This window comes from Martes martes (genome assembly GCF_963455335.1).
Source record: "Martes martes genome assembly, chromosome: 13".
Taxonomy (NCBI): Eukaryota; Metazoa; Chordata; class Mammalia; order Carnivora; family Mustelidae; genus Martes; species Martes martes.
Genome location: NC_137901.1, coordinates 80826813 through 80844686, shown reverse-complemented (window position 1 = coordinate 80844686; position 17874 = coordinate 80826813). Strand labels below are relative to the sequence as shown.

The 17874-nt window shown below is 39.4% G+C and overlaps 1 protein-coding gene across 1 annotated transcript in view; it reads right to left on the bottom strand.

The window, feature by feature from the left end:
* Nucleotides 1-337: 337 nt before the first annotated feature.
* MED13L (mediator complex subunit 13L) overlaps nucleotides 338-17874 on the bottom strand; it is a gene marked incomplete at its 5' end in the record, with an annotated part of 289095 nt that continues 271558 nt past the window's right edge. Inside the window, 8 exons of the mRNA XM_080822094.1 lie at nucleotides 338-2045; nucleotides 3062-3174; nucleotides 5295-5456; nucleotides 7939-8096; nucleotides 9340-9516; nucleotides 10870-11028; nucleotides 14029-14171; nucleotides 14372-14595. Of these exons, the coding sequence (XP_080678220.1) occupies nucleotides 1913-2045; nucleotides 3062-3174; nucleotides 5295-5456; nucleotides 7939-8096; nucleotides 9340-9516; nucleotides 10870-11028; nucleotides 14029-14171; nucleotides 14372-14595 (1269 nt within the window). The 3' untranslated portion in view covers nucleotides 338-1912. The remainder of the gene's footprint in view (nucleotides 2046-3061; nucleotides 3175-5294; nucleotides 5457-7938; nucleotides 8097-9339; nucleotides 9517-10869; nucleotides 11029-14028; nucleotides 14172-14371; nucleotides 14596-17874) is intronic.

Genomic DNA, 17874 nt, shown 5'->3' with positions numbered 1-17874 from the left:
ATTAAAAAAAAATTCAAAGTTCTGATGAATTCTGGGAAAAAAAGCAACCCCAAAGTGGTAAAAGATTACAAATATCTACTTTACAATTTGTCTTCTCACCAAGATAACTTTATACAAGTTTACAATCTTCATCATCTTATGCTCTTCAAAAGGCCTTGAGAATTTTTCCTTTCTGATTAAGAAAAAATAGCACTGCAATATTTTTAAAGTCAATTTTACACTGTACATATTAGATACAAATGGTTTGATATATCAGATTCTTTTTAACCTATACATTGCGAAAGTCACCCCCCCCAATTGGTGGCACAGAGAATAAAATTATCCATTTACAAGTTAATTCTCTGCTTACATATTCCCACCACACAACTTTTTTTAATATAATGTTTTAAACGTTAGATTATTTCAAGAAAAATACTTTTACAAAATCATATCAGTTATTACATTTTTCCTTTTTTTTGTTTTTTTTTTGTTTTGTTTTGTTTTTTGTTAATAACCAGGATATGGAAGTCTCTTGGAAGAACTTTAAAATTTGCATGATTCTCTCCACAGATGACTAGAGCTCAACAGCCTGACCAGAGCGGCTTGCGGGAGGCAAGCCCATGCCCACTGCCCTCAGACAGAAATATGCTGCGACGTCAGGGTCAGAAATGGGGTCTTAAAGACAACCCTCTTGGGCCTGGAATGAGGAGTCATAAAATACTTCAATTAGCCATTAATGCTTTAAAAAGGCATTTTTTTTTAAAAAAAGTCCCACCACAAAGGCTCAACTTCAAGTACTAATTTAATGGTTAAGTTGTAATATTTCTTTGAAATAATATTCCTATGGTCCAGAAAAAAGTCACCATATTTATAACTGATTTTATGAGCAAACACTTTCAATTATGATATGTACATGAGTCCCTTTTGAGCTAATGAGAGGAGAGACCTGGCTTTCAGTAAGAATTCACTAGAAAATATATTTCCGTTGTGACTATATAAAACTAATGAAGGTACTTGCCTCCATGGCTCTGGGTTGAGCTTGACTGCCTTCTGTATAAAAATGTTATCCTTCATGAAACGCTGGCCACTTTTAATAAGAAACATGGCAGAATGTTTACCCAGTTTGTTCTTAATAAAGCCTACTGCTGGGTGGTTTTGAATATATTACTTTTTAGGCATATCTCCCCAATATGTTTTCACTCCTTTTCCGGCTTCTAGGACAGAGGTATGTAGTCAAAGAATCCTATGGTGGATCTGAGTTGGGTTTCAGCTACTGTACCTGGTCCTCATGAATTAAAAAAAAAAAAAAACATCAAAAAGTCACAAAAACATGACAAAACAACTTAAAATAAATAAACAAAATGAAGATGCCTCCAGACCTTTTGTATCTACACACAGGTATGAAGTCAACCAAAGCATTCACGCCGATCTAGATGGGAGCACTAGGGAGACAGAAACCCCATATGAAGTCATATACTTGAGCTGGTTCTTATTTTTAAAAAGTCCCAGATTATGGAGTTCGGGTAACCCACAGGCCATACACCAATAACTAAAGGATTTCATCCAAAAGGGCTAAACTGCCCTTGTTTTTAAACAGAGACTGGAAACACAGACTCTTGTGCAAAAGGATACTGTCTCTTCTGTTTCCCTCTTAAAAACCAACAACAAAAAAACTTCCTGTGGACCAGTGGTTTGGGGCTGCACACACCATAACCCTGGCTAAAAGTCACTGCTTATGGAAGTCTCCAGGTCCACGAGAGAAGTGTCAGTGAATCCCTCTGGTAATGAGCACTGCAGAGGAGTAATCACAGTGCAGGACTGTAGAGAGTGGTCTCAAGAAGAGGACGTGGGGCATTTGCAGAGTGGAGCAGGCTCCTCGGAATGAGGTTGCAGGGAGGAGGAACTGAGCCAGAGAGAACAAGTGCTTTTCCAATTAAAGTATATTCATGATGGCGTTGTACAACTGAGTGAGCACCACAAAGTGGACGGGAAGGCAGGAGGTGCGGTCCTGGGTGGCCGGATTGCACGTGAGCCAGGACAGAGCGTTGTACTGCTCCAAAACAAACCTGCCGGAGAGAAGACACAGGTTAGAGACACAGGCGCAGCAGAGGGGAGGCTGGCTGTACATGTGAGCATTCCAGATGTCAGCGGGGGAGGGCCTGGGTCATTCCTGCCCTCAGCCCTGCGGTCCTTCCTTTCACGCACCCGCTGCACCTAGCCCTGCACGACTGCCACAGGTGGAGTCACATGTGCTATCTGTATAAAACGGGCACCTGGTTTCAAGGAATTCATATTAAAAAAAAAAAAAAAGCAGGTGAAACAGCTCATGGATATCTTTACATTAACTACTGAAATGATACTGTTTTTCATACACTTGATATCATTCTGATATAATTTTGATACAAATGATTTAATTGTTAAAATTTACTTCACCAACTTATTTTACTATTTTAATATTGCTACTAAAACAATTTAATTAGATATGTGGCTCCCATTCTATTTCTCTTCAACAGTGCTGTACTAGAGACCCTGAAAGCCAAAATCATGTTGATCAGGTTCTTGCTTAATTTCCAAATCATTTAAGAGTTACCAAACACTAGAAAAAGCTTGCATATTTCCGTAAGGTACATGAAGAATGTTTATGACCTGCTAAAGTGCAAGAGAACTAGTGCACACTTCTGGGAGAGATGTCCCAACTATGGAATTTATGTTCCAGTTAATTTTATTTATAAAATCTATGTCAGGGGGAGTAAAAAAGATGTTTTCAAAGCCAAGTGCTTTAGGTTCCAGGCTCTGTCTTCTAACCACCCACCCCCTAATTCTGATCTATTTTCATCACCATAAAATGCCTCCTTTAAATAGGAAGCAAGGGCAATTATACTCGTACATACCTATGTAATTTAACAAAGTATACTGTCCAGTGCTCACACGGGGGATTACAGCTTTCATTGGCTAATCAGACAGTGCTCCCCTGCACAAAAGGCAGTATACTTTCCACATTTAAAACACCTTGGAAAAACAAAACTGAAGGAAGATTATTTCAGTAATCTTGTACAGTTATGTTGCCTATGTCTGTATCTACCTTAAAACATCAGATGTGGTTTTGGAGTCAAGAGGATGTGGAACCCGCTGAGAATTCCTGGCAGGGAGAAGTTCGTCTGTCTGTGCTACAGAAATGTGGTGATGCAGCGAAGCCTGGCAAAAGAACAAAGACAGTTACCTTCCTGGCCCCATCAACCACGGAGCAGGAAAAAAGGCAGACCCACGTCTGCTGGCAGCAGATGCCCCCTGGAGTCCTTAGAAGTCACTGCTTCTAGAAGCCTGAATTTTAAACTCACAGTAACCCAATGTGATCCCAAGTAACTCCATATATAGCTTTCCAGCAAATACAAATGTACTGCAAATGATTAGATACCGTGCTTCTTTGGGTTTTAGTCTCTAAAAGGCCACAGGGTCTGGATATGACTGATTGTCTCCTTGTGATGGTCGTTCAACATGTTCTTCTATCCTGACTTCCCATAAGCTGACAGATCTAGAGGCTCAAATTAGGTTCAGTTTCTTTCTGGGGGAGGGAGGGAAACAGGGTGCACGAACACTTCATAACAGATGCTGTGTCCCTCTTACCGCATCCTATCAGAAGGCAACTAATGTCTGCTGTCCCACTTGAAGTGCAACTGATCACTGGATAAGAGGTTATTAGCATGCTCCATTCATTATAAAGTTCCCCATCAATTTTTCATCTAATGGCTTTAGCATAATTTTACTTTCTTAAATAATTGAGAAATACAGTATGTGAAGGAGAGTTAATATAAATGCTTTTCTATTATTTAGTTTCCAGATGAATGAATTGTTGCTCTAGTAGCTTCAGAAGGTGACTGAGAATATGTTCTGGTTTTCAATACAATTATGAACCCATATATTTGTTTCAATCTCCTGCTACCACTGCTCTTCTTTATGTTCAAATTGTCCCATCATTGGGCAATGGGAACACTCCAGTAGGCTCCTGGGTCCTTTGAAGTAACTCTAATTATCTTATGTAACTTTCTTGCTTTTTGGTATGACAACATATCATAGGTTCATCTTGAATATTTCTTACTTCAGACCTACAATCGTCCTTTCTTCAAAGGAACTCTGGTTCTTTCAAATGATAAACGGTATTTCAGAATGACAACTATAGCAAGAGAATTGTTTATGGATACGAAGCTGTTACTGCTCTTAAGCTTTTTCAGTAGACTGAGCTAAAAAATGTGTATGCCTTTCTTAAGAGGAAAAAATAAATCTAGGTTCATCCTGACAAGTCTAATCGGAAATAAAGATGACATGGATTTTTTATGTAACTTCCTGGGTTTCATCATAGTATGTCACAGCCATTAAAGGAAATTGCTTCAATTGTGTTTGGTTTAACCTCTCCTGGTTTCTTTTTGAAAACACAAGCAGGTGTGTGCGTGCACGCACCTTATCACAATTACTACAAGGTAATCTACACTCAGCAGACTGATTATACAACAACAGTCCTCGCTTCGTTGTGGATAACTAACACCCCACTGAACGGATGTCCTAGTTTATCCAACTAGTCCCTTACTGGTGGATGATTCAGGTGCTTCCAATCTTTTACATTTTTCATTTTTTTGGTGTTGCCAGTTTCTTCTGAACAGACCTCCAGAGGTGGAATGCTCCATCGACAAGGAAGCATGTGGGGTTGTGTCACCTGGCTTTCCTACTGGCACCAGGGCCATCTCCCCCATAGCCCTGCCAACAGAGCATGCTGTCAAATTTCTGGCTTCTTGCCAATCTGTGGGTGAGACATGGATTTCATTCCAGGTTCTTTCATCCAAACTGAAGTGGGAGATCTTTTGTTTTAACCCTTAAATTCCAAGATCTACAAGAATGAGCATGTGTCAATGTAAATTTAGCTGCCTCCTGCCCTACTCTAATGAAGAAGCTGAAGCCTATGGCAGAAGAGGAAGAGATCAACCAATGATCACCTCCGCCCAAGCTCACCTTCACCGATGGCAATGCAGCGTGGACTGACACACAACCACGTGTCCACCCGACTCGTGCCCTGTGGGCCCCATCAAGTCTCCACGTTAGGTTAACGTGATTGCTTCCTCTGTGATATGGTTTTGGGTTCCTCTCTTGATTTCCTCCCCACCCCACCCCCCAAAAACTGTAATTAAAATCCCCTCAGAGTATAAGAAGATGTGAAAGAAACAGGGAGCACAGTGAGACTGTGCTATGATTCAAGTTTCTAACCAAACCCGAATTTAAGCATAAGACCCTCCTCCCCGAAACTTCAAATATGACACCAAACCAACCTTTAGGAAGAGGGGGCACTGGTTCTGAGCCTGGGGACACGATGACCAAAACCACTGGGGGAGATTCTCCGCTTTGGCAGTTGATACAAAATACCCGAGGGCCAGAGGCTGCTGCTTCAGCTCCTCAGGTGCCTCTCTAGAGAGAAGACGCTCACCCTGACTCTGAAAAACAAAGTCCCAAGAGCATGATCAGCACTTATCACTTCGAAGAGAGCTCTGCAAATCAACTTTTTACCAAGTCACTCTGCACACTGTGGACCCCCTTCTGGCAGCTTTTCGCACAAAAACGCCAGGTGACTGAGAAAGGTCAACAGGGGAGGCATGCGGTTTTTGCTGCATGCGCAGACATCTGATGAGAAATATGGCCCAGGCAGAAGGTCCCAGCAAAACTAACTACATCTACATGAGTCAAGCAAATACAGATTTATTTGCTCTGGTTTCTTTTCTGTTAAAGTAAGATGGGTTCCGTGGCATCAGGCATGAAACTAAAGGTGGAAAGGAAGGCCTCCAGCAAGGAAGGCACTCCCATACCCAGGTGCTCTTTCACCAGCAATCAACCAAAATACATGAGCACACCTGACTGTCTACTGTCAACAACACGGATGTTAGGAAAATATAACACTGCACCACTCCTTGTGTGATAACAGTGTCCCTGACCGCCCCCCCCCCCACCGCCCCGTGGTGTAAGATCTGCTCAAGAAGAGGTCTTGTTTAAATTTTCAGCAAACTCCTTAATACGAAACCTCTGTGAGAGCCTTACTGTGCACTTGGCAACTGATATTTTCCTCATCTTTGGTTCTTTTAGCTGGCTCCAAGAGCTGAAAATTACTTTTTATGCAAGCAGTAAGAAGTCATCATTTGTTTTCAAAGGCCTTCTGTTTGGAGGAAAAAAATAATCCTCAACTATCACATCAAATTGTATTAATTCTGAGTTGATCAAAAAATAAAAATTTACTGCAACCCTGAACAAATTCTTTCTGCTGTTGTAATGCCTTAACTGGCTATCAAAAATGTTTAATGCTTCAGAAAGGGGAACTACTGAAACCTTCTCAGGGGTCACTGGGCTGCAGGTGCTCAGGACAGAAAAGGGCCACCTGACCAGCTTCAGAACATGCAATCTTGGACTTCAGGGCCTGAGGGTCTGACAAAGGCAGAAAGTACAGCAAAGCTCTGTTTCTTACAAACTCACATGGCACTTCAAAGACCGATTCTTTGTTCCTGGATAAGCTAAAGTGCAACCAAGGGCACTGAAAGGTGGTTGTTATAATTTCCATTTCACAGACAAGGTAAATGAGGCTAAGAAAGGCCAAGAAAGCTTGGTCAAAGTCACCATGCTAGAAGCGGTGCAGCTGTAACTCGGAGCTACATCTATCAAACTCCAGGGCATGTGTTCTTAGTTGCTATGCTATTTGCCTCTAGAAATCACATTAATCCTAAATTAAAACTATCTGACATAAAATCTGAAATCTTGGTTCCTATCACAACAATCTCCAAAGAACCCATAAACTGTCATTAACTAGCAAATAATTATGGAGGAAATAAAGACATTTAAAAAACTCTTCCTTCTAGAAAGGAGGACTGGGGGACAGGCAGTTACATGAGGGTAAGCCTACTGAGCCACTCTTTCCTGGTTTTATGTGCTCTATGACTAACATTCTAAATCTTCTTTCTTTTGACTGTCCCTCAATGAACTCCAGGCTGGCAATGAAAGTCCCACGGACAGAAACCCAAGTCCTCTTACTACAGCTCTGTCTTTAAATGAGTGTGAGAAGAGTTGTTTATGCTTGCCGAGTTTAACATAGTAGACAGAGCCATTTTTCTATGTCTTAAACCATCAATCTCACAACATTTTAAATAAAACGTGATAAGGCATGAATCATCTAGCTTTTAAACAAAGTTAACACAAGCTACAGCAGAACCTTTTACTCTTCAATCCTGTTAATCCACCTCCAACATCCCTGGGATATTTAAAGATGAAAACTAGTTGTTGGCTTTGATGTTTTTCCTTAATACTGGGGCATGAGCCTGGACACATCTTCAAAATCAACCTTTCATGGGCCCTTGCCATTTCGAAACCTGGCTAAAGGAAAGACTGGAACTATATACAAACCAAGGCACCATGACATGAAACAAAAAGAGTAAAACTTGTTTCAGAATAATCAGAAAAATCAATCATCAACAACATGCTCTTCAATTAAGACAGTCACTTTACATGTTAAATAAGCAGGGCTGTCAAACTAGCCCTGAAAAGTCACTATTTTGGCAAAAGTAAGTAAGTAAGTAAATAAATAAATAAATAACTGGGAAGCAGCAAGCAACCAAACCTCATTTTTGCTGAGAAAACAGTCATTGCAAAAAAAAAAAAAAAAAAAAAAGCCTCCCTGCTGTAATAGGACTATTCTTCTGATAAAACATATTCATCAGGAACATTTTCAGGAATAATGATCCATTTCTTTCTAATTCCTACATTTAATCAAAACAGAACAACTACAGAGTCACTTTTCCACACTGATTTCTCTTGTACCAGGCACCAAGACCATCAAGAAGAAAGGTGCATGAAGTAAAGAGACAATCACCCTTCTGGAAGATTATTTTCCCTGAAGGCTGAGGTTGTTTTAAACAACCTACTTCAAATCATCCTTACCCGACTGTGCTGGAAGTGAGAGCCCACACCAATTCCAGAAGGAGAGCCTGGGGAAGGAACTGGGGAGGAGTTGGGAGAGGAATGCAGGTTCCCAGTCATTAATATGCCAATATCATTGTCCATATCATCTGGGAATGGAAGGTCAACAAACATGTCGTCTAGAAAGGAGGGAGGAAAAGCATAGAAATTTAAAAAATAATCCATATCCACAATTTAAACAATATTCAGTTTTGTTGGCCCAGGACTGTTATAAGCACACACTGTTAACAACTTGGTAAGACTTATTAATGTGTTGTCTACTGGATGCAAGGTGCTGAGAATTATTTTTGCATTTTGTATTCTCTTCAACGATCTTCTAATGTGAAGTATTAACAGACTGGAGAAATAAAGAACATAAAACAAAACCCCACACTCTGTGTAGCTTCCAAAGACACATAATAAGTTATGGCAAAACAGCTAAAGAAGCAATTTAATTATTAAACAAAGTTAAAACTGACACCATCTAAGAAAACAGCAGACTCCATCTACATATCCAATTAGCATCTAAAACACTGGAGGCTGAATTAATACATATTAATAGGTGTGAACTTGCCCTGAAACTGGAGGCCTATTCCAAAAGCAGATCAAAGCATGATGTTTTCATTAAGAAATCCTCTCCTACATTATAAAAGTAAGGTACACACACAGCAGAAAATTTGGAATGAAAAGTATAAAAAGGGAAAACTATCACCCAGAATTTAAGTACTGTGAACGTTTTTGCTACGATTTTTTTTCTCATATTGTTATTCCATTATGATCACACTATGTATAAAGTTTGGTATCCTTTTACCACCCGCCCTAAACAGGAGTAAATGTGGGTAGCTATTAAAAAAATCTTCAAAAAACAATGCAAATGGCTACATAATACTGGGCATTTTAGTTTATAAGTAATCACTACTTAACAAATGCCTTAATAGATAATCAAACCAAAGAAATCTATTAAGAATAATCAAATAAGGAGTTGTTTTGGAGCAAATTAAATTCCCAATGATTAGCTAAAGACAGGAGCTATTTCACACTGTCTGGGAATCTGCAGACTTCTCAAATCAGATCAGTGTTTACTGTAAGAGTGGCCCCCAGGTGCCAGGCATGACCAACCTGGTATTTTTTGCCTTTGGGGAAAAACTAATTACACAGGAGAGGAAAATACTTTTTTGGTTCTGGTAATAGTTGTACATGAATCTTCGAAGCCAAACAGATTCTCCAACCTTCAATCCCCTCTTCGTACTTTTTTATGGGTTTTTTTTGTTGTTGTTGTTGTTTTTTTTTGGAACACATGCAGCAGCCCACTGACTCCATGCTTCAGCTCTGCATCTTGCTGGAGAATCTGAGCTCTGTGCTTCCATGGCCTTCCACACTCACCATTATTGGGGCTAAACCCATCTTCATTGGGATAGTTGGCTGGAGCCACCTGGATGGTTGATGATGTTGGGAACACCAAGATGTGTGTACAGGAAGCATCTTGAGGGGTGTTCAGCTGAGATGACTGCATGTTCAGAGCGGTACTTCGGCCAAAAACAGAGCCCATCGTGACGGCATCTTTAAAATAAAAACAAATTTTAAAAAAAGGAAAGAAAGAAAAACCATCCGTTCCTTCTGTGCATCAGTAAACAATTCCAGAAATGAAGTTTTAGGAGGACCTGAGCTAGAGAGACAGGAGTCTGACACAACTGCTAAGATGGATACACATTTACAGTTCCACCTAGTGTGTAAATATCTTTAAAAAAAAACAAAAAAAAAACCAGACCATACAGTTATGATAACCCAAGCCTCATGTCATATGGGAAAGGTTAAGATAAAACTGGACTGTGCCCACTAAATAAGTTTTAATTACTTATGTAAGAAGCATTTCTAAAAATAAATCTCCCACTTTCTTCCTGTGGTTGCTCACAATTTATAAAGGACTGTTCTCCTAAATGATACAATTCTGTAGAAATGGTACCATTCAACTAATAATTATGATAACTAGCATTTATTGAGTGCTTACTACATTCCAGATTCTGTGCTAAGCTCTGTATTCACTGACATCATGTCATTCAGTCATCACAGCTACCTTGAGGCACGATTATTATCCACGTATCATACAGAGGACAGAGAACGAAGAAGTTATGAAATATGCAGGCAGGCATATGAAGTGGCGCAGGCAGCAATGAACCTAGGGTCTAATGAGGCCAACAGAGGACATCTGCTTCTCAATGGACTGATGACAAATAAGCTCATTCTCACACAACGCTACTGGTTTTTATAGGGAGTAAGTGGACAGGATGTCCCATTTGATCAGAGGCATATCCAGAGAATAAGAGCAGACTGAAAAAGGTAGAAAATTAGATAGAAAATTGCTTAGTTATAAAATTATCAAATAGCTTAGTTGCTAATTTTTTTAAATTCTATGGCCACCATCTTTTGGCTATCCACACACTGGCAGTCCCATTTACTGAGCACTTACTCTGGGCCAGATATAGCATTAATCACTTCACCTTTCTACTTGTCTCACCATTCATCCTCAACCACATCAGAAAGACTCAAATATCCTCATGAGGCTGCTCAGAGATTGTCAAACATCTGTCTTCAAAAGGATATTCAAATACGTATCACGACGTTAGTGTTCCCTTCTGGAGGGTGATCCTCATACACCAGCAACAATCAGGGTCAAGCCACAGTGACTCTAAGAGCTCTCAGTCTTAGACTCTCTTCCAAATGATGGTCAACAAAGACAAGAAAATCACAAACCCCTGCCTTTGGAAGAGACCAAACTTCCATTTTTGAACCCTAAATACAATCTTCTCTCACAAAGATAATGAAGATCTATTCCACACTTGTCTATAGACTTAAGTTTGAGTGAGCTGAACTGATGTGATACCTAATTACTGAAACTGACAAGAAGAGATTCACCTGGCATCACTACGAAGGACCCCTGGGGCTCCATGGCAACCAGGCAGGCACTAAGGATTGAAGGAGAGTCTGCGGCAGAGATCCCACACATCCGGCACACGTCCTTGAGCCGTTTGCTGATTGTCTGTAGTGAACATTCTCCAAGGAGGATACTCCAATCTGAAATCAAATATCACGGTTATACGCAGTCTTTAGAAATTCACAGACAGGAGGTTTAAGTGTTTTACCAGATTTGCCTGGTAATTGAATTTCCAGGATTGGCCCTAAAGGGAATAAGGCTTTGTACAGGTTCCCCTCCTTACTATAAAGAAAACGTTACTTGACCTCTCTTACACTTCATTAACAAAGAAACAAAGGCCTACTATTCTGTAGACTGAAATCATGTCTGAAATGAGCTAGAAGAGTCCGGCACAGACCCACATAGATTTAGGTGCTTCAGATGCTTTTTCACGACGAGGCCAACTTGTTCTATCCTTTCTTCTCCCCTTCCTTCTCCAGTTCTGGTTCTTGCACTCCCCCCAACCCCCACCCACCAACCCTCCACTTCCCCCTGCCCCTCATCAGCACTTTTCCTTAGAAGAACGCCTAGTTGGAGGCAAACCTCAGTTCTGTTTACTGTTGTAGGCTGGCTGTTTCCATGAAAGGCAAGCAGTGCAGAAATAAGGGGAACCCTTCTTAGAAGGCCCAAGAGAGCTGATAACAATGGGTGTGCATGAAGTGCTCCAAGTGACATCACACTAATCGTTCAGATTAAAACGCTGGCATGAATTCTCTAATATTTGCTTATTGCCTTACACAAAGGCACTATGTGTCCTCAGAGAACTGTAGAGGGTTACGTTACTCTGGGAATGGAAAAGCACTTAGTCTTCTCTTTGACCCCCACCACACATGGAGCGTGCCATGCTCCTGCAGCAGCACATGCTGTCTGTGTCCCGCCCCACTGTCCCACTGAGGAAAGCCTACTCCACCACGGGTCTCCACTTTTACGTAGTTTTATCAAACATACTGTGCTCCCTTTAAAGAGGTGAAAGGAACAACTGTTTCTTATTTCATATTCCTAAAGAACCTTATGCTGAAGTGGCTGAAATAAAAGTGAAATAAAAGACATGAAGAATGTATTTTTAAAAGCCACAGAAAAATCAAACAGGCATGAGTTTTTAAAACCAAGTGAGAAAGAAAAGGCAGTATATGTATTTTACCACAAATACTCTGGTGATAAAAAACAAAAATTCACACAGTTGACTCTGAACTCTGTAGGCTCACATACAATACAGTATTGTCCCACAGAAATGCAACGTGGTGCAGACCTCAGGTCCCCAAAGGAATGAAATGTAGATTGGTAAACTGATTTCCTGTACACTAGGCTCTTCTCGATGTCTTTATCCCCTTAAAGTACATTGTCTCTCAACTTTTTGATGGGATTGGTCACACTTATATTCCTTTCCCCTAAGAAATAAGAGTGTGCCCCTGCTTAAAAAAAAAAATCACACGAAGGAAGGCAATGGCCTTAATAATTATCCAAAACACCAAGTGACTAGACTAGGAGGCTACATTTTTATCCTCTCTTCTTCTTTTCTATTATATTCTAACTTTTCCCAAGGGTTAAGAGCAGCTCAAACCCTTTAAGAGATAAGAGCAACTATAAGACACACCAAGAGATGGGACAGGAAATGTCCCGACTATTGAAATGATGAATCCCGAATGTATCAGACCTCCAGGCTCCTGACAGAAGATTCATTTTTAAAGAATATTATACTTAGAAAAGACAAGGATAATATTTTCTATTGGCCTATAGTATGACTAGTAAAAAAATTTTACACACAATAGATTCCTAAGAAAACACTTATACTTATTTTCATGTAATATAATATATGTACAAACTGCTTTCCAACCCTAATAGTTAACCTACTTGAGCACTTGCTACAATGCAGGTTGTATCTGTATCAGGGTCTTATTTCAGAGATTTCATAAATATTTGATATAAATTTCATGCAAAGAAACAATACGTGCACTCTAATACAAGGGTTCCACAAACTAGAGCCTACCGGCCAAATCCTGCTCAGCACTTGTTTTTGTAAACAAAGTTTTATTGGAACAAAGCAAAACCCATTCACTTAGGTGTTGTTTGTGGCTGCTCTGACTTTACAATGGCAGAGTTGAGAGGCTGCAACAGTGACAAGCTGGCCAGCAGAGTTGAAAATATATATTACCTGGCCCTTTACATAGAAAGTTTGCTGACTCTGCTCTAATATAGTTGAATGCACAAAGCCACCAGGCTAATTTATGACATATGATTTGCTTTTATGTAGACCTTAAGGGGAATAAAAAAAATTTCTCCCATCTATATGTATACACTGAACTTTTTACAAATGTATCATTAATTAATAAGGCTTTAAAAAATAATCTAGAACTATTCATACTGCTCACGTAAAGTAGCTATAGTAAGACAACAAATGAGCTTGGCACAAAGCCAGGCAACACCGCTGCCAGTGGTCAGTTGTGCTGTTAGTTATTTTTACTGCTTTGTAACTGACTGTTTTATTTATGATGGGAACTATTAGCAGCTGGTAGGTATATGTGGGGATTCAACCTAAAAAGTCTATTCTCTTAGGCGTCCAGACTGAAGTCTATGAGACAGTGGCAATGTGAATAAAGACCACTCCAACTTGCAACTATTTGTCCTTGTAAATCTGGATTACTTTGCTCTTGTGCCACCAACACAAAATAAATACAAACTGTATCACCATCAATCACCAAAAAGAAATAAAAGAAACAGAAGTCTATTCTTACATACGACTTCTACTATCATCCACAATCTCTCATTTAAAGTTTTGTGTTAAAACTGATTTGATCTCACTGACTCAGTACATAAATAAACGTCAGAACTCCTAATTTACTATCACTTCAATATTAATAAAACATTCTTTTTCATATCTTTTATATTGGGGTTCAGTAGTTAAGATTTTCTTTGGTAAATGGTTTTGTTGATAATGAAAAGTTTAAAAACTGCACTTAAAACTACATTTAAAAGAATCAGAAAATAAAAATCTGCTTTATTCTTATTATCAACTTTATAATTTTCTCCCTCAGCTCAGTTAGGGACATTAGCTTAACACTCTTCCTTTGTTTCCTGTACTGACTGCTTCAGGAATCTCTCACCTTTAAGCTCCCCATGGCCAAGCCGCCCAAGTCGGCCGATCACAACTCTCCAAGGTAGAGATGTCATTTGGACAATACCTATGCACCACTCCCATAACTTCTGTAGTCCAATTTTACGTGCAGATACTTTACTCCTCCGTGATCTAAAAAAGAAAGAAGGGAGGAAGGGGTCTCCAAATGAGTCAAGTCAAAGTGATCACTTAGCAAGGCAAAACCCATAAAACTTCCAAAGAACCCACCCACAAAGCACCCACTGCATTTAGACAGGAAAATCAGAATGACTCTTAAGTGAAGAAAGGCAGAGCATCAATTTATACACAGCATAAACACTGAGATTCCTCACCTGTTTGGTAAAGCAATATTTACAATACAAGTTTCTAATAATTCCCCATGGAGGTCAGTGCAGGAAGCCAAAAGCCAGCGCTGGTCATGAGACAGACAGTAGCCCACAAAGAGCACGTTGTATTTCTGGCTCGCCTCCCCAAATGTCTCTCCCAGCTCTGTCTGCTTGTCTTTGATTGGGGCCAATATAAAAGGAGGGGAATAAAGCTGGATTGGGCTGGGTCGCTGAAATCAAAATAAAAGTCAGTATCAAGACAAAGCCACTCAACTCAATGTTTACAACAAAACACCAAAGAGCACTTAAACCCAATGAGAAGTAATGACAACAGACTGTCCCCCAGAAGTATTACATATCTAAATAGGAACTGTTTAAAGGACATCAGCTAGGGAACCCCAATCAAGCCAATATTTCCTTATTAAAAGGAAATTACTATTTTGGAAAGTAAACCAGCCCTTCATTAGTCATCAGGAAAGCAGAAATTAAAACCACAATGAGAGACTACTGCATACACACCAGAATGTCAAATTAAAAAAGAAAACACTGAGTATCAGTGAGAATGTGGGGCAACTAGAACTTTCAGACACTGCTGGTGATGTAATCTCTTTGGAAAAGTGACAACCTCTGCTAAAGCCAAACTCACATATACCCTTGACCCAATCCAGTGGACATCTATGTTTTCCAAAGGACAGTTGTAAGACAGTCCATAACAGTTCTAATCCTAACAGCTCCAAATTAAAAATAAACTAAATGTCCATCACCAGTAAAATGGAAGATAAACTGTGTTATAGCTATATAGTCAGAATATTAAAGAGCAAAGACAGGTAAAACTACCACTACATGTAACAGGATAGATGAATCTAGATACTGGGTAAAAGAAGCCAGACACAGAAAATACCAATTATATAACTCAATTAAAAATTTTTTAAATATTTTATTTATTTATTTGACAGACAGAGACCACAAGTAGGCAGAGAGGCAGGCAGAGAGAGAGAGAGGGAGGAAGCAGGCTCCCTGCCGAGCAGAGAGCCCGATGCGGGGCTCGATCCCAGGACCCTGAGATCATGACCTGAGCCAAAGGCAGAGGCTTTAACCCACTGAGCACCCAGGTGCCCCTATATGACTCAATGTAAATGAAAGTAAAAAATAGGCAAGATATGTTGTTGTTAAGTCAGAACACTGATTATCAATAGAATGACTAGAAGGGATGTGAAAGACATTTCTCGATGCTTTTCAGCTTTTGTTTCTTGTGCTTGTTATGTGATGTGTTTAGTAGAAATTCATCAAATGGTATACTTATGATTGGGTACTTTTCAGTATGTAGATTATACTTCAGAGTAAGTGTGTGTGTGTGTGAGTTAAGAAACCAAAGCATTAGCTGTTATCAGTAAGACAAATATTTTAAACCAACTCTGCACCATTTTTTTACAACTATTATACACATTTCAATATTTAATAATATTGGGGTCAGCACACTTCCAAACAGCAAATATTTTAGGCTTTATGGGTCTCTCTTCTTCTGAGTATTCTTCTCTTTTTAAAAATGGAACAATCATTCTTATCCATGTCATACCAACACAGGCTGTAGCAGGCTAACCTGAGCCCACAGTAACACCACAGTAACAGCTGCTGACCCCTGAATGAATACATGTTCATCCATCCATCCATCCATCCATCCATATGGCATACACATATTTATGGCATAAAAATAGTAATAATGGAATTACAGATTTTAAAGCAAAAATAAAGACCTTAGAAAGAGTCTAATGCAATTCCTTCATTTTAGGGACACAAAACACAGGCCTAGAGATATTAAACAATGTGCTCAAAGTTTCAAAGCTAACCTTATCATCGATCCATTCATTCTCCCTCCACCTGTAAAGTCTACTCCTAGGTATTTACCAAGAGAACAGAAAACATTTTCAACAGAAACACTTGCGCACAAATGTTCAAAACAGTATTAGTCACAATAGCTAAGAAGTGGAAAGACTCAAATGGCCATCCACTAAAGAATGAGTAAACAAAATGTGGTATATATCCATACAATGGAATATCATTTAACCACAAAAAGAAATAAAATACTATACATGCTATGACATGAATGGACCTTGAAAACATGCTAAATGAGACGCCAGACATAAAAGATTACATATTGTATGATCCATTTATATAAAGTGCCCAAAACTCACAACTCCATAGAGACAGAAAGGAGACTGGTGGCCATCAAGGGCTGGGGGAGGGGAAATGAGTGGCTGCTAATAGGTACGGCGTTTCTTTCCAGGTTGGCAAAATGTTCTAAAATGAGACAGCAGTGATAGTTGTACAATTCTGCGAACAAACTAAAAACCACCGGACTATGCAATTTTTAAAAGGGTGAATGTTATAACATGCGAATTATGTCTCAATAAAGCTTTCAAGCAAAACAGAACAGTCAGGCGAGAGTGCCTGAAAAGTCTAGCAAAAAGGAGAAGGTTAAATGCCAAATGTCTTAGATGCAACAGTCAGCCTGTGGTAAATCACAAAGTAAAATATTATTCCCCAAATGTTTTTCAGATACTGGATATTCTATGAAAAACAGAAGAAGTGACACCAACAATAGGATTTCTTCTAATAGTTGCATGGTAACAACCGAAACCCATTCCTTCTTATGTAAAGTGTGCTTGCATAAGGCTGTGCCGCAGTAGGGACTTGGAATTCCCAGATGCAGGGCCCAGCTGCCATGCTCACCACCGAGTCCTCAGCACCTAACATAGGGCCTGGCACACAGCAGACACCTGGCTGCATTTACTGAATGAAAGTGCCCTGCTTAGCTGCAGACTGAGGGAGTGGAAGCATTTAGCAACTAGCCATTATCATAATACCCATAAAAATTTATAAACCTCAGGAAATACATGTAACCTTTGATTTTGTTTTTAATAATGTCAAATGATTTCTTTCTCTTCCTGTTACAAAGCAAAAGGGAAAAAAAGGCTTATTTTTGCCATCTATTTTCATCTAGAGTCATCCATTTACCTTGTGAGCTACTGACCAGTACGTTATAAACTTTAAAACTTGTAGGTAATGGCTCAGGACATCTTAATACAGGTAGTCAGCCTTCACTCCCCTCTATGAAAATGCAGAACACTATCAGTTATCATTTGAAAATATGGCAACTTCTTACCAAAGCATAAGGAATGACTGCATCTGAACTACAGAATAACTACATGAGGTAAAGAACTAAAAGGTTCTAAGTTTATAAAGAAAGGCAGTAACTCAATTTCTGGAGACAAAAGAAAAAACCAGTAGAAATAATTTTTTTTTTAATTCTAGAAAAAGCTAACAGAGAAAATAGATGAACTGCTCACAAAAGTGAAAAATTAAAACTCAAAAGAATAAACCAACCTAAACTGCCAAAGACAGAAATTGTACATAACCGCAGAATGAATGTGGGTTGTGTGGGCTAAGCAGTTTCTTCTGGATCAAGTGACAACAAATGTGGTATTAACTACATGCTTCATTTTTTTTCC